At 42.4% G+C, this 21,172-nt stretch overlaps 1 protein-coding gene and 1 long non-coding RNA gene across 4 annotated transcripts; one reads left to right on the top strand and one right to left on the bottom strand.

Moving 5' to 3' along the window:
• Positions 1 to 960: 960 nt before the first annotated feature.
• CLN8 (ceroid-lipofuscinosis, neuronal 8) lies at positions 961 to 15,552 on the top strand. 3 transcript variants are annotated; one of them, XM_015284834.4, is made up of 4 exons: positions 8,972 to 9,156; positions 10,181 to 10,297; positions 10,621 to 11,314; positions 11,720 to 14,650. In XM_015284834.4, the coding sequence occupies exons 3-4, from the start codon at positions 10,772 to 10,774 to the stop codon at positions 12,032 to 12,034; spliced, it is 858 nt and encodes a 285-aa protein (XP_015140320.1). In that variant the 5' UTR covers positions 8,972 to 9,156; positions 10,181 to 10,297; positions 10,621 to 10,771; the 3' UTR covers positions 12,035 to 14,650. The 3 variants fall into 3 exon arrangements, with proteins under 3 accessions (XP_015140321.1, NP_001026258.2, XP_015140320.1); XM_015284835.4 differs by lacking the exons at positions 8,972 to 9,156; positions 10,181 to 10,297 and adding an exon at positions 961 to 1,116; NM_001031087.4 differs by lacking the exon at positions 10,181 to 10,297 and having other exon boundaries at positions 8,950 to 9,156; positions 11,720 to 15,552.
• LOC121110290 lies at positions 13,855 to 21,169 on the bottom strand. Its single transcript, XR_005858221.2, has 2 exons — positions 18,642 to 21,169; positions 13,855 to 15,782 (listed from the first exon to the last, which is right to left on the bottom strand). It is a non-coding gene; the product is annotated as an uncharacterized LOC121110290 (long non-coding RNA).
• Positions 21,170 to 21,172: the final 3 nt, after the last annotated feature.

Genomic DNA, 21,172 nt, shown 5'->3' with positions numbered 1-21,172 from the left:
CAAATAGTTAAAATCTTCTTATTCTAAAGAAATTTAAATATACTACATACAAAAGGATCTCCATCTTTTGCAAATCTAGGATAACCCACCATGAAAGTTCATATCCACTTATCTTCTCACACCTCTCACATTTCTCTCAACCATTTCTAGTAAGATCTTATATAATAATTTTTTAAATAAACTTCCTATTTTCTTTTAATTTGTTCTCCATTTTTAATTAATTGTTGCCCTACTAAATTTGTGTATCTGCTGTATTCTCAAGGATAGAGACTTGATCCTGTTGTCATTATTGCACAGTACTGCAAATTGTGAAATACCTGAGCATCTCTCCCCTTTGATGAAGTTGAAAATAAGAAAACCGCTTGTCATCTTACATCCTCCTTATCACTTATGAACTGTGTATTCAAAGAAGTCACCTAAACTGTTGATGACCTTGTCAATGCGATGGAGTTGGTGCCATTTTACTGAGAATCCCAAGAGTAAATTTATTAGATGACTGACTGAGGCTACAGAAATGTTTGCGGTTACCACCCATTATTGACAAGCAGTGATTGTAAGGTCCTTGACTTCATCTCAGATAGTTTCCATAGGAACTCTCTGAAGCTGTCTTGCACATACAACCAAAACATGGTCCAAGGTGGTAATCTTGGATCAAACCCTTGGCAGAGACCCACATCTAAGCCAGCACCCTCTGCTTTGTTTTTAACCTGGCAAAGGTCATTTTGCCTCCTAGTGAAGCACCTCAATTCTGTCAAGTGAAACTATTTGGAACTAAACAAAACTCCAGAATGATAACTGTATAAACCATAAGACAGACATAGGATTTTACTTTGCTTCCAGAAGCACTGGAGGAAGGTACCTCTGCATGAGAAATGGGAAAGAAGAACTAGAGATTCTAGATAAACCTGAAACACCAGTTATACCAGACTTGATGACTACAGCTGTGAAGCAAGAACCTAAATACTAATGCAGAATAACTTGTTCCAGTTAACATTGTTAAGACATGTGGATTAGAGAAAGAGAGGAATAAAAAGGATCAGCTGGGAGCTCAAGCTTGTACCATCATGCTTGTTACCTGAAGCCAACCAGAAGCAACCAAGGAAGTGGACACAGACGGTATTATTCTTGTCTATTATTTCAATGGGGAAAATATGCTGTTGTAGTGCTGCCAGTAATGCTGGACACTAGCAGGTGAAAATCCTCAGAGCAGAGCATAAGTAGTTACTGGTTTTAACAGGGCTGGGAGAAGAGGGAAGAAAAAAAAAATGTATGATGAAATATATTTCAGTAATGATTAAAGAGATGTTTATAGTAAACACAATGTAAAGAGAAGCTTGTAAAACAGAAATAGATAAGAATGCTTGGGAGTGACATGTGAACTTAAGCTGATAAAGAACAAACGAAGCAGGAATGCATCTTATGTATTGCAGGTTAATCATAGGACTAAAGGGAGAGAGAAGCTGAGATTCAGAGAAACTCTCGAGAGAAAAGGTTGGACTAAACAGGAGAGAGCTTGAGAACATCTTTTATCAAAATTGAACTAGATGAGGATTAGAACAACAAGTTAGGTATATTCCCTTGCATGTAAGTAAAAGAACGAGAAGGGAGGAAAGGCTGAAGGAATAACTGCCCAAAGGCTGTACTTGGTGAGGTTCAATTAAGCAGTGGACAAGGAATTGACAGATGTCATAAGGTCAGTATAAGTAAGATCCTGAACCCTGCTGACTCACATTTGAACTTTTTCAGTGAGACAGGGATATGTGCAACTACTCCACAGTCACTGTATACCTTCAGCAACTTCATAAAATATTTATGAGTAAAAAGCGCAATGAGTAACTCTCAAGAGGGATTTGAGAAAAGGGTAGATGACAAACTGAGTAACATCGTTAATGGACATGGTGGTGATGGATTGGTGGTTGGACTCGATGATCTTAGAGGCCTTCTCTATTCTAAATGTTTCTATGATTCTATGATGGTGAAAAAAAAATCTCCAGTATCTTCTGTACTATCTGAATTATCTGGAAAGACGTAGGCAAGCAGAAGCAGCCTTTTCATTGCTACTATTCTTCCCATAACTGTTAGTTCAAAATCTGCATGCTCAGCAAATCTGAATTTTTAAAATTTTGAGACTATCAAATGCTTCAAAAAGGCAACTGCTATTGTTATTATCTGTTCTGGATCATAAGGAGTTAAAGTTGATAAACTCATATAAAAATGACCATAAGTAAAATAGAAAAAGAGTTTGCAGAAACTCCTGCTGATCTACAAGTACTGATGAAAGCAGATCAGCGTGGGCAGATGAATATGTTATGCAATGTAAAGCCATTCTGAATCCTTTTCACACATGAAAGCCTTGTAACACAGGTTTTTTGAAAGAAGCTGTATGGTTCCTGTTAGCCAAGAGGCAAAATGCCTTAAACAAGCATGTTCAAAGTGGTCCTTGGAATAACCGTGGTTTGCATGTAGGAATACTGCATAAGTACTTGTTGTACAAGAATCGGGAGAACTTGGAGGGCATGTGTAAAATATTAACGAAGTGAGATAACACGTGGTATTGCCACAGAGTTCCTTTACACAGGGTGTATGTAATACAGCTCCCACAGATTTGAATGCAGACTGCAGATTAATATGTGGTTAAACAACAAAATTTGATTTTAAAATAGAATTCAAGATGCATACTACTGAAAATACACGATTATGTGACAAATCAGCACAAGCTGTTTGTGTATGCACAGATCTGTGTCTGCTAACATGCAGGCTTTTTGGGGGAGTGGAAGAGAGGGCTAAAACCTGTCAGCGGGGTCTTGACTTTTCAAGTGTTATAGACTTTTCATCCTTTGTTGAGAAGATTGTCAGCTGATGTTTTATTTATACTGATAGGACTTAGTTCAACACACTGTACCACTGGCTGTAGGTTTTTGGCATTCTGGAATTAAAAAATAAGAGAATTTAAGGCATAACTTCAGTTCCTTGAAATGCTACTCAGAGAGATTGTCTTTTTCTCTCTGTTCAATTATTAATTCATCTCTCAAAGAGCCAGGGTTGAGATTTTGAGGCACCACTAAAAACAATATATAAAGAAAGAAGAGACTTTGTCCAGGACTCATCTATACTGATGAACAGCACAGCTCTTGAGTACTGCCCCAGATAGACCGGTATATTTTCAAACATTTCATTCATATTCATGCTGCAGACTTAAATGTGACTGTCAGGGGAGGGCACAATTCATGTTGTGAGTGCAACAGACATCATACATTCTCTCCCACAGATCTAACAACAAATTTTTGCATCCTCATCAGACAGGTTTTTGTGGCTTTCCTCAAAGAGTGGTCTCATTTGAACCATGTGTGAAGAAGGAACAGTACATGAAGTCTCTTGTGCTTCTTAGTCTAGACATACTGATGATATTTCTGTGCTATTTTTAAAGGGTCCCCACCTAAAATATCCTGCACAACATTCCTGCAGCAACGGACATCTGACCATGAGAATAATGAACTTTTTCCCTAATGTTCCTTTAATATGGCTATTAAACATACTTTATTTTCTCTGAATTTCAAGGCCTCACTGTTCACAATGCACGCTAACAGTAGCCACACAGCTGTGTGCAAAAGAACCTGCCTTCTGGACTCCAGAACAGTTGCAGTGGTCTGGGACAACATTCTTGTCCCATGAGACAACTGAGACTTCTGCTATAGGAACAATCTTGTCTTTGCTGGTGTTGTTCTATCAGAACTGAAGGTAGGGATGCAAGATGTTGGTGGGGTCTACCTGGACCTCAGTAAAGCCTTTGACACTGTCCCCCATAGCATTCGTGTGGAGAAGCTGGCTGCCTATGATTTGGATGGACATATGCTCTGCTGGGTGAAACACTGGCTGGATGGCCAGGCCCAAAGAGTTGTGGTCAATAGAGTTAAATTCAGTTAGCTGGATCACGAGTGGTGTCCCCCAGGTCTTGGTACCAGGGCCGCTCCTATTTAACATTTTTATTAATGATCTTGATGAGGGGATTGAGTGCACCCTCAGTAAGTTTGCAGACAACACCAAATTGGGAGGGAGTGTTGATTTGCCAGAAGGTAGAAAGGCACTACAGAGGGACCTGGATAGACTGGATTGATGGGCCAAGGTACACTGTATGATTTTCAATAGGGCCAAGTGTCAGGTCCTGCATTTTGGTCACAACAACCCCACGCAACCCTACAGGCTTGGGGAGGAGTGGCTGGAAAGCTGCCTGATGGAAAGGGACCTTGGTGTACTGATGGACAGTTGGCTGAATATGAACTGGCAGAGGGGCCAAGAAGGCCAGTGGCATCCTGGCTTGTATCAGGAATGGTGTGGTGAGCAGGACTAGGGAAGTAATCCTGCCCCTGTACTCAGCATTGGTGAGGCCCCACTTTTGAGCACCTCAGTACAGAAAGGACATTGAGTTGCTGGAGTGGGTCCAAAGAGGGGCAAAAAGACTGGTGAAGGCCTTGAAGAATATGCTCTATAAGGAGCGACTAAAGGAACCGGGGATGTTTAGTTTGAGGAAAAGGAGGCTGAGGAGACCTTATTGCTCTCTTCTGATATCTGAAAGGTGATTACAGCGAGAGCGGGGTTGGTCTCTTCTCACTGGTGATGGGTGACAGGACGAAGGCGAATGGCCTCAAGTTGTGCCAGGGCAGATTTAGGTTGGATATCAGGAAAAACTTCTTTACAGAAAAGGTTGTTAAGGACTGGCATAGACTCCCCAGGGAGGTGGTTGAGTCACCATCCCTGGATGTGTTTAAAAACCGTTTGGATGTGGTGCTCAGGGACATGATTTAGTGGAGGGTTGTTAGAGTTAGGGTAGTGTGGTTAGGTTGTGGTTGGACTCAATGATCTTTAAGGTCTTTTCCAACCTGAGTGATTCTATGATTCCTTACCCCTACAACTGGACCTATAGGGAGCTCATGCTCTCAGGTTCCTCTCCTGCATGACCTTGTATCCTCAATGCACATCTCCTAAGCCTCTGCATTTAAAGTATTCTAATACCAGTGAGAGGGCTCCATCTGCCTCTGAAAGTACAGGGAGTAGGAAAAGGACATGGAGTTGTAGGGAATGAAGAAGAAAAACTGATAAAACTAAAGACATTGTTAACCACCACTGACTATCTGTATATTAATAGATACAACAAAGGAGATATAAATGCATTACTGCATATAGTAATTTAATTATTAGCACGTTGCCTGGAAGAAGTTTGGCCTGTGCCAACTGGTACTTCTCTAGACAGTTCCTGGTTTGAAGCACAGGTCCCATTTTGAGCAGGGCCTAAAAATGACCTTCAGAAGGTAGCATTTCTATGGATGTTCTGGGGGACAGCTAATGCGAAAAGCCTATTCTATGGGCAATTTGGATGCAGCTACCCCATTCCTGAGCAAGTGGCTGCCCACGCTCTGGGCCCTGGCCTACTTTATCTGGTTGTATAGATGTAGCCGTTCAGGAAACAAAGCACAAATATTGTGAAATGCAAAAACAACAACAACAACAACAACAACAACAACAAAAAACCTATTCAGATCTTGACAACAGGCAAGGACTACTCAATTAGTATAAAGAAGCTCTTAAATACAAGGGACAGTTCACCCAAAGTATAGGTGCAGGGCTCCCTACCTGGACATGCTCTTTGCTCTTCCAGTGGTGGCATTCAGAAGATCTCCAAAAAGTTGCCCAAAACCAAGATAGCATAGTTGGGAAATTGAGCTTTGAACAGAGCATGAGGTAGAATACAACTCAATTGGCTGTGAAAGAGAAAACCGAATATGATGTAAAATGGAAGATGAGCCTCACTGCAGGAAGAACCATTTTGAATTGCTTGATGTTATTGTAATTACCATAATTAGACAGCTATTAAAAAGTTGTCACTAAGTATGGTTGTAGCATCAGTAGATTCAGAACGTAACACTAAACTATTACATCACATCTATGGCTGATAGTAATTAAAAAATTAGATTATGCTTGAGAAGGCAAGAAAGGCAGATGAGAAGAAAAAAAACCAAGAAAGGCAACATACTATCTGTGATCTTGCTTTTACAGTATGATTACAGTGCCTTATATGTAAGTAAAACTCAAATTTCCTGCCTCAAGCTGTTACAAATTAAAGGAATTCCTTAAAGAGAGCTCTGGGAAAAATAAAATCTGGGGAAGCTAGAACACCTATCCTCAGTGCATCAGCTCCAGCAACACATCTAGCTGACCACGGGGAAATGGTTAATATAATCTTTTTCAATTTCAGCAAAGCTTTCAATACTATTTCTTGCAGTATTCTTCTTGATAAAATGTCCAGCATACAGCTCGACAAGTACAGGCTGGCATCCAGTCACATGTAGGGTCCCCAAGGGCTCAATTTTAGGACCAATTGACCACAATGTTTTTATAAAGTACTGGGACCCCGGAGTCAAGTGCACACTAAGTTCGCAGACAACTCTAGACTGGGAGGAGCTTTTGACTCCCTTGAGGGTAGAGCAGCCTTACAGGGAGAACTCAACAATTTAGAGGTCTGGGCAATCATCAACTGCATGAACTTTAATAAGAGTAAGTGCCAGATTCTGCACCTAGGATGGTTCAATACTAGCTACGTGTACACAATGGGGAATGAGAGGCTGGGGAGCAGCCCTATGGAAAGGGATCTGGGGATTCTGGATGAGAGCAAGTTGAATCTCATTCAGCAGTGTGCCCTGGCAGCCCAAAAGGGCCAACTGTACCCTGGGGTGCTCCAGGCCCAGCACTGCTGTCAGGTGAGGGGAGGGGTTGTCCCTCTCTGCTCTGATGCTGTGCAGAGTCACCTCAAGCACTGACTGCAGTTTTGGGCATTGCTATAAAATAACAAAAAAGGTGGGCTACAAAGATGGGGAAGGGTCTAGACGGCAAGACATATCAGGAGTGGCTGAGGTCCTTGGTTTGTTCAGCCCAGAGCAGAGGAGGCTGAGGAGAGGCTCCACAGCAGAGCTGAACTCTGCACTATGGGGACAGCAACAGGACCAAGGGAACTGCACTGAACTGCTTCAGGGCAGGGTTGAGTGGGTGTTAGGAAAAAGTTCTGCACAGAGGGTGGTCAGGCACTGGAACAGGCTCCCCAGGGCAGTGGTCATGGCCCCAAGCTGCTGGAGTTCAAGAAGCATTCAGACAATGCTCTCAGAAATATGGACTGAATACTGGGGGGGGGGGGGAGGGGGGGGGCTGTGTGAAGCCAGGCGTAGGTCTTGGTGATTGTTGTAGGTCCCTTTCACTTAGGGATATTCTATGATTCTATATCACACAGGAGTGCAATACCTTTCAACAACAGGCCAGCCAACTCTTCCTTGTTTGGCTTTCTCATCTTTTTATATGTTACCAAAGCAGAACTGGCATATGTTGGAAAACAGAGGCAATTAGGTGGATATCCACCAGCAAGGTGGTCACCAGTGACAGTTTCTGCAAACCTTGTACTGAGCATATTTCAGGTCCTACAGCCCTTTTCCTCTTCAGGGTTAGTAGACAGCTCTGACTGTATCCCAAAGTTTTACAGCAAATTTGCTCTTCTTGCTGTGCGAAACCAAATCGTTCTGTGTATGTCAGCACACGCCATTAGGATCTCTGTCACCTGATCATGAGCACCTGTATGAAAGAATGGTTTTGGCTGAAGTCCATTGCCCTTCACTTACTGCTGAGTCTGTGCCTCTTGGACAGAGACTAGGTTACTTCTAGAAATGTGACAGGTGTGCTCCAACATGTGACTCACCCAAATGACACATAGGTAGTGTCTGGGTGGGTGGACAAAGCTTCCCGAGACTTCATTCGAACTGTGGAATCCCTTGGGGCTGTCTATAGAGGAACTCAGCAGCCCTACTGGCAGCTTGCAGTGCCTCACACCGAGCATAAAAACAACTTAGGATGGCTGACCGTGTCTAAACTCCTGACGTAGTTTCACTTTTCATGTTGCACAGGGAGTCCATTGGCAGCAGAGTTATTATTTACCAATTAAAAGAAAACACTTGAACAACAAGAAAAAAAACCAACCCTCCTCCCTTGATCTCCCTCTGTGGTAGCAGTGCCCAGGTTTCTACCCACAAGGTCAGCACTCGCCTCTCAGGCTGGAAGTTGAGCATAGCTCAGACTTTGAGGATGTTCACGTCCCAAGCCTGGTCTTTCACCAACACAAGCAGGCCAAGAGTTTGGGTTTCAGCTGTTCTATACCCAAAGCTCTGTGTAAGGGAAGTTGTGGCTTGGTTTTTACTTTCCATCAATTTTCGGTGGAATCACGTGGCCAGCAGTGAGATTGAGCTTTTCCTGGGCAAAACCATCAGCCAGCTCAGTCACCTGCGTAGGCACCAAAATAAAACCTGGGCATGAGTTTGGAGCACTGCTGAGGAAACCTCCCGGTGTGGTATCCCCGTGCCCTGCCCAGTGCCCAGCCAGCCTGAGTCACTGGGATGACACGACTGCTCTTCACCGCCATGGAGAGAATCATGTAGCAACACTTCATGACACGCATCTTGTAACCTGCTGTCTTTGTTAGACACTGTGTAATTACAGGTAAGGGCAGATGCTGTGACATCACTGCTACCCTTTTTTCGTTATTCCAACAGGCACCCATTAAACGTTACTAACTTTTCAGTAGTGCTGATGAGTCTGTTAGGGTGAAAAAAATAAAAATCTCGTAAACGAGGCTCTTTTCCAACTTAAATCGGAAATATATATACTCCTGGATTTCCGCTATGGAAAATCGGAGAGGATGGCCGCTGTTCCTAGAGACCTTTCAGCATTCCAACGCGAGCAGCCTAACGCCCCTTGCAGACGCGCTCCTGCCTGTCCCCTCCCCTCAGGAGCCCCCTTCCTCCCGCCGCGGTGGGCACGCCCATTCCCCCCTTTGCGCCGCAGTGGTATGGCCGCACCCTATTCCAGCTGCGCAGTGCAAGGTGGTTTGTACCATTGGGCTAGCACGTGGGGGGGAGAAGGGTGTGGTGTGCGCATGCGCGGTGGGTGCATGGCGCCGGCGAAGCTGAGGGTGGTTGTTGCGAGAGTCGTGGTGGGCCAGGCCGGGCTGGGCGCTCCCGGGAGGCCTGTGGGGGCGGCTCGCCGCCCGAGCAGCCCCGGAGCCTGGGAGGGCCGGGCCGCCATCGCAGGCAGCGCTGCCAGCAAGGAGCGGCGTGACTGAGCCAGGTCTGTGCGCCGGGGCTGCGTTAGGGGCTCGGCGGGGAGCGGGCGGCTGTCGGTACCGGTGTTTGCGTGGGGCCGGGGCTCTTCGGGCCTGGCTTGCCGTGCCCTGCCCGTGCCCTCGGGTTGGTGTCCGTCACAGCATGGGGGGAGGCCTAGCGACTCCACTTGTGGGTCCGTTGTGTCAGATGTAGGATTGCCAGGTGTTGCCGGCAGCCGTGCTCTGGGGTCTTGGGGGGCACTGAGGAGCAAGGGCCAGGGTGAGCAGGGCACGGGACAGAATGGCTGAGGTTGGAAGGGACCTCTGGACACTGCCTGGTCAGACTGCTCTGCTCACCAGGGTCACCCAGAGCGCATTGCTTAGGGTTGCGTCCAGATGGCTTTTGAAGATCTCCTAGAAAGGTTGCTCCTCGACCTCTCTGGGTAGCCTGTACCAGTGCTGTCACCCTCACAGTAAATAAGTTTTTCCTCATGTTCAGATGGAACGGATCCCTACGGTGCCAAAGGCCTGGGTCTGTTTTGTCATGGTGACATTTGTTGCATGGTGAAGGCAAGCAGGAGCATCTCACTGGGGTTGCTGTATTTCTTTATTCCCTTGCCACAGTGGCTTTCTTATCCAGCTCCTGCCTGTGGTTCTGGCCTTTTACAGATAATGGGAGTCTGGTGGCCAGGCTGATACAACCTAAATCATGCATAAAATGAACTGGTACTCAAATATTTAAACGTTATCCATCTCTTTCCATCCTGCAAACTCATGATCTTTAGCTGCTACGTGTTCAGGAAGTTTCAGCTAACTTGAGGCACTGACTGCTGGACTGTTTGGTTAATTATGTTGTTAATCATACATATTAATGCTGCTTGTCTGCATTCCATACTCCTGTTGCATTTTTGGAATTGGTTTTCTGTTGGAAAGTCATGTAATGTTTGGAAACTCATTACTAAGTCTTGTTTTGAGGTATGATACTGAAAACTCATTTCTGCATTAGTGGTCCCATGTGCTAGGATAAGTTTTTCTATTTTCACGTCCCAGGTGTGTATGTGAGGTTCTGATTTGTACCCAAAGACATAAGAACTGGTGGAAGATCAGTGAGGGAAAAGCAGAAGAGTAGAAGAATTATGGTTAGTGACAGCACACTGCTGTTGAAATGTGAGTTTTGTGAGTGAGAAAACAGGATTTGCTTCTTGTGTTTTCTGTTCCTCTTTCTTGCCTTCCTTCTTTGCTCTCTTCCACTTTTGCTTTAGTACGTTACTTTATGCTAGTAAAGAATTTGTGGACCAATTGCTGATCCTAAACACACTGTTTAAATTGGGTTTTTTTTGTTCATTTGTACCTGTCTTTGGGATGACTGTACCCAATGGCAGCAGAGCTGAAGTTGTAACTGCAATGAAAGGGAGCTCTGTGTAGTTTAGGAGGTGTGTATACAGATGACTTTTTAATAAGACTCACTTTATTTTTTTCTTTTGTTCCAGATGGGAAAAAAAGAGTTCATGGTTGCTGGTCCACATAATAGCGGAGGCTGAGTAGGTGTGAAGGAGAGTATATGGTGTAAGTGAGAAGTATCAAACCCCCTGCACAAGGTTTTGTTCTATTAAAAGGGGAAAAAAAAAAAAGGAAGAAGACATGAATCCTGCAAATAGCAATCAAGTGTTTGGGACCATTTTTGACTGGGACTATCTCTTATGGGAAGTTCGTTTGACATTTATAGCTGCTGGTTTTTTAATCTACCTGGGAGTGTTTCTTCTGTCTCACTGGTTGTCTTCCCGGATGAGTACCACTTATCGTGCCTTGTATGCAAAGGAGAAGGTGTTTTGGAATATGGCAGTCACACGTGGTGCATTTGGACTTCAGAGCTGTGTTGCTGGGTTATGGGCTTTGCTCATAGATCCCGTTTTTCATGCTGACAAGGTGTATTCACAGCAAAAGTGGAGCTGGTTTAACTGTTTAATAGCTGCTGGATTTTTCTTGCTTGAAAATGTAGCTGTTCATGTGTCCAACATCGTTTTTAGAACATTTGATGTGTTCCTGGTGGTTCATCACTTACTTGCTTTTGGTGGCTTGGCTGGTCTAGTAATCAATGTAAAATCTGGACATTACCTACCTTTGATGGGAATGTTGCTGGAGATGAGTACTCCCGCAACCTGCATTTCCTGGATGCTTCTAAAGGTAAGAATTTGAGACTTTACAGATTACATTTGTAACAGTTTTCACACCTCTTGCTTCTCTGTAAATGATGTGCACAGTTTGCCTAGATAGTTTTGGAGCAAGGCTGTGCTTGTCTAACTGACATCCATGTTACTGTGTTACCTACTTGTACAGAAGCACCATCCTGACAGTTCTGCACGTAGGCTTCTGTGTGGTGCTGTGTGCATATGGCTTGAGACGGCTTATAGCTAGTCTGAGTTTGGAATGATGTATGCATGTGCTATATCATAGCTCTACATGAAAAAATGCCTGAAGGGATGTGTTTGCAAAGGGTGGGCAATTTGCTTTAGTTCTGGGGGATTCTTTACTTTCTTATCTTGAATTATTAATCGCATTCCTGCGTATTTTCTGTTCTTGTTTTTCTAGGCTGGCTGTGCAAATACCTTTTTTTGGAAGGCAAATCAGTGGGTAATGATCCACCTGTTTCACTGCCGCATGATTCTCACTTACCACATGTGGTGGGTGTGTATTTTCAACTGGAATTCTGTGGTAGAAAATCTGGGACTTCTCCATTTTATTGTTTTATTCTCTGGATTATTTGCTGTCACATTAATACTTAACCCATACTGGACATACAAAAAAACTCAGCAGCTCCTCAGCCCAACTGACTGGAACTTTGAAAATAAAGCTACGGAAAATGGAAAGTTAAATGGTGAAACATCTCAAAAGAAGAGGATGTAACACCAGAACATCTGTTTCCTAGTATGATTTTGGACTACAGCAGAAGAATACACTGCAAACTAATTGGCCCATGAAATTGAAGCTTTTGCAAGAAGCTCAGACATTCCTTGCTGTTAGTATTCAGTATGCATCAGAAGTATTTGAAAATGTTGTCTGTATTTCATACATACATATACATGAATCTTCAGCATCTTAACAAAGAACTATGCCAGCGGTTTTGTCTGTACTTAGACAGTATTTCATGGTTTAGCAGTGACGTTCTATAATGGTATCCTTTGTCCTAATGCTTCAGCGTGGCTTTATAGCTAATCTGTCCACTAATCTTAGCTTGAATTGAATTTAGCTTTATTCTCATTTCACGTATGTTGGAGGTACTACTAGCGAAAATTATGTTTACGAGATGAAGATCAATTCTCACCCCAAATAGGTATGGTGTGGATACCCGTGTGCCGTTAAATATTTCTCACTGGATGAATTGGTCAAGTGGCAGAATGCAGTCATGGCTGAGTTTGTGGGTCTTTCCTTAAGTGCACTTGATGAAAAGGAAGAGACAGTTAAATGTTTGCTGTCAAAAGGAATTGTAGTTCCCAGGTTGCCTTCAGTGTGAGACTTCACAGCAAACATGCATGTGGTGAGGAGTGGGAACACCTGTTCATTGTGCTGGTGGTTATGATAGGTAATCATGGTGGTCCTTTCTGGTCTTGAAATCTATGAAAGACAAGAGTCAGTGACTGTTTAATCCTTGAAAAGTTTGTTGGCTGATTGGTAGGATTATCTTCTTGGTAAGTCACAAATGAATAAACGTGCAGTTAGTTCCACTAGTGCTCCTCTTATTTTTGGAAAATCTATTAGCTATAGGGAGTTTTAGAATAGGAGGTGACTCAGAATCATAGAATGGCCTGGGTTGAAAAGGACCACAATCATCATCAAGTTTCAACCCCCATGCTAGGTGCAGGGTCACCAAGCACTCAACCAGGCTGCCCAGAGCCACATCCAGCCTGGCCTTGCATGCCTTCAGGGATGGGGCGCTAATCTTTGGAGAAAACCCTTTGTCACCTCTTTCAGAAGTTCTGTTATTCCTGTAGTGTTTCTATTCTACTTTGAAGAACACAGAAGGTGACGTTATCAATTCTTTGCACTTTATCTACCATGTTTTTAAGTTTTTAATTGACCTCCGGAGCAGAGAGAGTTTTTTGGGTAGTGGTTTGGCAAGTTGTGGAGGTTGTTCTCCCACTTGTGATCATACTTGTTACTGGATGCAGTTTTGGACAGCAGATCTATCGTATAAGGATCACGATAGAAGAGAGTGACACCTATTGGTAGGAGAGTGACAAAGATTCTTAATTACCGTTGATGTACTATTGAGATAAAAAACATGTCATTTGAAACTTCATCATATGCTGTGATGACACAGATTTATTTACCAAAGTAATACGACCAGACAAGCTGAAGCTGTGAAGAACTCTAGGTTGAGGCATAAGTTCCCTAATATTCCCTAATTCCCTAATAAGATCTTTTGCATGCCTTGCTATATATATAATGTATAATACCTAAGAGCACCTGTTAACCTCAATGCTGCTAGAACAGGAGATCTATGCAATAATGCAAGTAATAGCATTCACCTTATATTCCTTTTCATTTGAAGGGTGAGAGGGTTTTATAGTCCATATAAACATATAACAGAACATGAAAATAGACAACGTTTCTTCAGTTCTGTTACACAGAGCCTCTATTTTCTCCACTGCAGGTTCTAGTGTCTAATTACTCTTACAATGCTGCATTCCCACCCAGATAAAGACTAGCTACAGTTAGCTTAGAAGTTTTGTTAATGTGAAACAAATCCCAGACCTTTTGGGCCTCTTTTGTAAGGCCTCATCTGCAATCTAATATAGAAAGAAATTTGCCATTAACATCAGTAGCGATAGGGTCAGGTCACAGGTTGTGCTGCTGCCATGATTTGGAAAACTTTTGCATAACATTTTAGGGTGATTTTGCTAGCCTAAGTGACTGTGCAATACTTCGTCCTGCTTTCTTGTTGGGCAGGTGTATTTGAGGAGTGCTGCTTGTGTCTCCTCACTGGTTGAAGGCTTTTTTTTGAAAAAGATATCTGGTTTGGGGTATGGGTTTTTGTGCGTGCATGTGTGTTTGTGCTGTTGTTCTTTTAAAAGGCAACGAAATGTCTGACCTAAGGGTTGGACCCTATCCAAAGCATTTAGTTCTGTGTTCATACATTCCTAAGTCAGAGTTTGTTTCCCTCCATTTGTGTCATGTTTTTTCCAAAACCTGTCTATGGTATTTATCCCTATCTGCAGTACTGGTCACGATCCAGCAGCAGTCACAATACCCCAGCAGTGACCTTGGCTAACAGTTTCTAGCACGTACTGTTGAGCTCTCCTTTTGTTAAATGCCCATGTCCAGTTTTTTTCCCCGATAGCACTGATGAGCTATTGATGTTGTACGGTTACAAAAGACGCTTTTCTTAACCTCAGGGAAATTCCACTTAAAGTGAATTTAGAAGTATTAATGAATTAATAAATTCAAGTCTGTTCCTCTTACGATGTAATATTTGTTGGATGCATCTTTACACTGAGTGCGTGAATAAAAGTATTTTATTGAGCAGTTGTATACCATGAGTTTCATTAACTGATTAAAGTAATGCCTCTTTTTTGTTGTTGTTTTTATGTGGTGCTTGTAGCTGATTGTTTTTATAATGCATATATTAAAAGATGACTTATTTTGAAATAATCTCCCAAACTGAGCAGGGGTGATGTTGTATCCATGGAAGTAGCTCTGAAACCTTGTAAATTAGTGTACCTTCATCACCATTTAACATTAGCAAGTTCAGTTATGTGATTAAACAGTAGAAGCTGCACTACGTATGTGAGTACATACTAAAAAGTATCACTTGAAAGGACACATCTGGCTTGTGTATTTGAAGTGTGATCTCTTTTTGCGTTAGGCTGTGGCTATGAAGACACTTCACTTGGTGTCAAGAGATGCTTCATGGCTTAGTATGAGCCACCGTCTTTTTTTTTTTCTTTCAAGAAACTGTTCAGTTGCTAAACACCAAAATAACAATCACAAGCATTGAATGTGCCTGTCTTCAGCGGTGCTCTGCAGGACTTATTTCCTGATCCTTTTAGCATTAGTGAGTTAGAGGAAAACAGTGTCGCTGCTGGCATTTCAACTATTCTGATAAGAATGCACTGTGCAAGCAACCGGCTGGCATGATTTTTGGTAGCTGTCTCTGGAGTCAAGTCTATAAGATTAATTGAAGCAGAAGTAGAGATGTTCATGTGTAAAGCTCCACTGGCTGTGGAATGTGTGTGGGTACAGACTGGGAACAGAACAATACATAACAGTACTTGTGTGAATGAAGTCCTTTTTGTAAATAATCTGTAAAAAGAACTTCTTGCTGATGTTTTGCTATTCAGATGTTTTCAATTAATAGATAAATGTATTTTACTTTGTAGTTCTTGCCATAATCCCAGAAATAAATTAGCATGCACTTACTTTGACAACGTTATTCAGCAATTACAATCTTTTGATCCTGTGTCGTGGCACTGGTTGATAAGTGAAAGTCTCTAATTAAGCAAATTATGCCTGTTGCTCTAGTTAGCAGCCCCCAGATGGGTTTCCAGTGTTGGAAGAGACATTGCAGACTCTGTTGGACTAATTAGTGTGTTCTGCTAGTGGTAGTGTCGCAGAAACAAGTGTTCTCGCTGTATGTCGTGCCTTCCTTTTCTCCCTAAGCAAAACAATACTGAGTGAGGAGGAATGACAAAGATAATGACATAGCGAGCATAGCAACATTTGAGGTGGCAGAGACAAACCTAACATGAAAGAAAAGGAGTGGGGCTTGCTCACAGCTGCACAAAGAAGCAAGCAAACAAATGGACCATACAGCCACATGCTGCTGTTATTGTGTGTTCTGATGAGTTCTGAGTCCTTACAGGTATGACTCGAGCAGAGAGAGCTGAGTTTAATGCCAGATTCATCTGATGCTGTACACATTATTTCTGAGCTGAAATGTTTGTTTCTTAATATAATTCTCTTTTTAGCTTCCTCTGCTGCTTTGGATATTTAGTTCACGTTAAATTGTCACTGCTTTCACCAGAAAAGTGACATTTACAGACTTATGAGTATGTGTGTGATTTTAACACTGATAATTGATTGTAGCCACTGCAGGTGCTCATCAGGACCTGTTTTGTTGCTGTTGTTTTTAATATTCCTAATGCAGACCCACAAAGGTCTGCCAGAAACACTTTGTTTTGTGAACACTCTGTCACCAAAACTGTGTTCACTAAAGTTGAAGTATGGGTCTTGTACTAAATGAGGGGGGAAAAAAAAGCCAGATAAAGCCCTGGTGATTGTGTATTAATTCTTGTTTCTTATGTATGAGGTAGAGGGTTGACTTTCCTGTATTTCTGGACTGTGCAGTTCTGCTAGTAGAGTAAATCAAGGTGATAACTGCAACGTCTTGAAAATTGAAGCCACACAGGCAGTCTGTGAAAGTATGGTGAAGTGGTTTGTGTAGAGTAGATGAGGAACATCAAATAAGCTTGGTCAGCTTGTGTAAAAGTTGCATTTCCAAGCTGAAAGGGTATCTTTGAAAGCAGCAGCTTTGCCTAGGAGTCATAAGAAACGTGAAATAAATTAAGATATTTTAGGATGAGGTTGCTGCTGGGCACTGAATGGGTAAATTGTCCAATGTTTTAACTCCTCTTTTTGCCTCCACAGCATACTGTGTTAAGTATTGTTGTGACACCGGTTGAGACAGAGTCTGAGGATCCTTTTTAGGACACCAAACCTCCCAAGGCCAAAAGCATTGGTAGTGTATTCTAATTCATAATGACTTATTCTTGTACTGTGTTTACTTTTTTTTTTTTCCTTTTTCTATCTCTGGAGGCCATTTCTTTCCTTCTTTGCTACTTTATCTACGAAGGCTATTCCCATTAAAGAACATTTTGTTTTTTTTTTTTTTTTTAAGTCCCCAGATAGGAGACTGTTCTGTATTTCTGAAGATTCTGTCAAATGGGTGATGTCAGATTACCCATCCTTGATATATCCAGGGTGGGTTTTTTTGTTGTTGTTTTTGCCACAGTAGGACTTCAGGAAAGACATTGTAGGAAAAAAACATTTGTAATCTTAACTTCCTATTGAGAGAATCCTTTTTCACACTGCAATTTGGGAAACGCCATACTGGTAAACTATACTTTTAATATCTCTTGATCAAAGTATCAACTAGATAAGCCTTAGCACCCAATGAATCCTATTTAAGTAAAAAAAATAAAAGTGCTATGGTATATTGTTTGCTAAGGCTTACGTAGATAGTACTTCAATCTAGATTAAAAAAATCAGACTTAGATTCAAGAGTTCTTGAAAGTGTTCATGAAGGAAGTGCTATTGCTGGTAGAACATCACAGTATTATAACTCTTAGCTGTCAAGGTAAGTATTGGTGTGCTCAGAACTAACTAATGTTTCCCAGTCCTAGTGCTGGCACTTCAGAGAGATGTGGAAGACTGGGCAGCAGAAGGCATCGTAACAGAAAATGAATGAGCAATGCTGTTATTAAACCAAAGGCTATTTTGATGTAATCCTTTGCATTTAAGAAATGTTTTTTCTAATGTATATTATAGAATATCCCAAGTAGGAAAGGATCTGTGAGGACTGTCAAGTCTGACTTCTGGCTCCACACAGCACCACCCAAGAGTTTGTTACCTTCTATACAGCACCTTTACATATTTAAAGAGTATTATCATGCATCTCTTTCACTCTATTAATGCTAAACCAAGTCTTTTTTTTTTCTTTTTCTTTTTTTCCTGTTCTTCCTATCAGCATTCATTTGCTGTATCTCTCTTTGTTCTTGCTACGCTCCTCTGGACTTCCTGTTCCACAGCCAGCAGTTCTGGCAAACAAAAGGATTGAAGGAGGAAAAAGGGTTCTGCAGATATGTTTGGTTCTCGAAGCAATTGTGTATACTGGAATGCACAACAGGGAACTGCTCTTTTCCAAACACAGTGACTGCAGGAGCCCAGGGTCTTTGTTTTGCTGACAGCTGAGCTCTGACTCATCAATGGCTGTTTCTACATGGGTGAAAGCAGCTGCACTCTGCAGCACCACTCTAACCCACATAGGTGAAAACAACCATGAGGCAAGTGTTAACCTATAAGTTGCATCAGTCCTGTAAAGTTCTGTCCCTTGTGAGCATTGCTTATGTGTATCATGACTAATCATTATGTTTGATAAGGGAGTTGGAGAAGACCTATCATTCTACAAGGCTCCAGCATGAGTTCTGCAGGAGCTCAAAATGGGCAGGACTGCTGTATGTCCTGGTTCTGAGGTTTTTCTGGAGGATTACATGTGTTCTTTGTGGAGGACTCATGAGCAATGGGAGAAACAACCGGACACTAACTCCTCCAGAGAAGTTGCTTGCTGTATCAGCAGGTAAACAGAAGAAAGAAACTGAGGAAACCAGGCATCGCTTGAGAATCTGGTAACTTAAGTCATCTTGATCAGATTTCGTGCAAGTTTTTGGAAAGCAAACCATATGAATGATATTGTATGTCCTTAGGAGTCACGCTATTTGAGTCTGTATAAAAGTACCTCAATTTCCAGCAGTGCATCACATGGGCCAGACGCTGCTCTGTGTCCACAGTGTCCTTAAGATGCCCAGCACCTATGCTGGAGTAGATGCCTGTCCTTTGGCTGCTTAGAGATGAGAAAGACTTTCACTGGAGCTCCTATAAGCAGTAATGAGAGAGTGAGAGTAAAGTAAATGGCGGTGAGGTCTCATTGTACATCTTTCACCTGTAAAACTGATTTAAATATCTCATGATGCTTGGTACAACCTGATCATATTAACTCTAGCAGCAGCCATAGTTGTGCTGTAGTTATTGACAGCTAATTTAGTTGTGCTGTAGTTATTGACAGCTAATTATGGGTAGATAAATAATGAATTTCATTGCAGTGATAAGATGATAACTGCTACTAGGACATTGCTGTAGGAAAATACTAGGAAGAGTGGAAGATATTTTGGAATTTAGTATCTTGCTGTATTATAATGTGATCTGTTGGGTTTATCCAACAGATATTATCACTGTTGGATTTATCCAACCAGGTTTCCCCTGCAATTTTCTACTGGAATCAGAGAAGTATATTGAAATACTCCTCCTGCCAAAGGAGGCTATTGCTTGTAGATTATACTTTTAATCATGGAGTTGAACAAGTTTGCTGAAGACGATTTCCTGCCATTTCAGCTCATGAAATGGTAGCTGGATATGAGTAAAATACAACATATTTTAAAATATTACAGAAATGACAGCTAAAATCATCTCTCTGCTGGAAATTGAACTGAATACCATAGTGGTAGTTCTGGCCTTAACCTTCCCATGTGACCCAATTTTCTCTCTCCATTTGGTTTCTCACGTAAAGCCTATACAGCTACAGTGAGAGATGCTTTACATTCACACTGTAACTAATTGCATTGAAAAGAAATAACTCTGTAGACCTGCAATATTTTTGATAGTAATACTTATAAATGTTTCATTTGGAATTCAATTCGTATGAACTCACACAAAGGCATGAGATAGTTTTGCATGTACCTACTATTAGGCTATAGAGAAATGAAAAATGTAGAGAAAAAAGGTAGAATAATCAAATTTCTTTTGAAATACCATCATTTTCTACCAGAAATGGTAGAAAGATCTTACAATTTTCACATAATAATACTCTTACTGTGCTTGGGTATATTTCATTACTGACTGTAGCATGAATACAGTTGAATAGGTTAATATAATCAATGCCCAATGTGTGGATCTTTGAATAATATTTAGTTTCACATTTTCATATTTAAAGGTGCTCTACAGATTTTAAATTGTATCTACCTCTATGAATTAGTTGCACCAGAATTAATTTCGGGCTGCTGAAAAGGACCTGGGGGTACTGCTTAGTGGCAAGCTGGACATGAGCCAGCAGTGTGCCCTTGCAGCCCAAAAAGCCGACTGTTGCCTGGGCTGCAACGAAAGAAACACAGCCAGCAGGTTGAGGGAGGTGATCCTGCCCCTCTGCTCTGTGCTGGGGAGGCCTCACCTGGAGTACTGCATCCAGATGCAGAGTCCTCGGTACAGCAGAGACATGGACCTGTTGGAGTGTGTCCAGAGGAGGGCCACAAAAATGATCAAAGGGATGGAACAGCTCTCCTATGAGGACAGGCTGAGAGAGCTGGGGCTGTTCAGCCTGCAGAAGAGAAGGCTCCCAGGGGATGGTATAGCTGCCTTTCAATATCTAAACGCGAGCTGTAAGAAAGAAGAGGGTAGACTCTTCAGAAGGGTCTGTTGTGACAGGACAAGGGGAAACGATTTCAAACTAAATGAGAGGAGATTTAGGTTGGATGTAAGAAAAAAGTGTTTTACAGTAAAGGTTGAGAGGCACCGAAGCAAGTTGCCCAGAGAGGTGGTGGATGCCCTGGCCCTGGGGACACCCAAGGCCGGGCTGGATGAGGCTGTGAGCACCTGATCTGGCTGTTGGTATCCCTGCTCATTGCAGTGGCTTTGGACTGGATGGCCTTTAAGGGTCCCTTCCAACTCAAACGATTCTATGATTCTATATCAGGAACTGAAGTATTACAATGTATTTAAGAACGTTTTTCATCGAGGTGTAACATGTATACATGGGTATGTTGTAGAATACATTCTCAAAATTATTGTAAATGTTTATTTTTTTTTTAATTTTGATAAAAGGGGGCTGTGATGTGTTTTCATGTGGGCGTACAAAAGATTATTGGTAAGTTAGGGATAGGCATTACATCTGGTACCGAACAGCTTTGATGGACTGGGGGTTGGCTGGGTCGGCACAGGGACTCTTGCGGTGAGGAACCAAGGGGAACAGTTAGCAGCGATGACCTGCGTCAGGGTTAGCCACCGTGGCTTAGCATGCTAATGGACTTGTCCTAAGGCTGAGGCAGGGATAAAACAAAATCAAAAAGTTAACGTATATTCCGCACGCGCCCAACTTTTCCGTCCCGGCAGCGAGAGGCGAACGCCGCCGGTCCGTCCGGCTCCCACCGGCATCCCCGCGGCAGGTGCCCTCACCCCGCTCTCAGGGCCCCGCGCAGTGCCGCGGGGGGCGGAGGGTCC

This window comes from Gallus gallus, chromosome 3, assembly GCF_016699485.2.
Source record: "Gallus gallus isolate bGalGal1 chromosome 3, bGalGal1.mat.broiler.GRCg7b, whole genome shotgun sequence".
NCBI lineage: Eukaryota > Metazoa > Chordata > Aves > Galliformes > Phasianidae > Gallus > Gallus gallus.
This window is presented reverse-complemented; position numbering and strand designations above follow the sequence as displayed.

What these genes read in the sequence shown, in the direction of transcription:
- CLN8 (NM_001031087.4), top strand. Translation starts at nt 10,772, where the DNA reads ATGAATCCTGCAAATAGCAATCAAGTGTTTGGGACCATTTTTGACTGG. An exon ending in TTTCCTGGATGCTTCTAAAG is followed by an intron (nt 11,315 to 11,719) that starts GTAAGAATTTGA and finishes TTGTTTTTCTAG; the next exon opens with GCTGGCTGTGCAAATACCTT.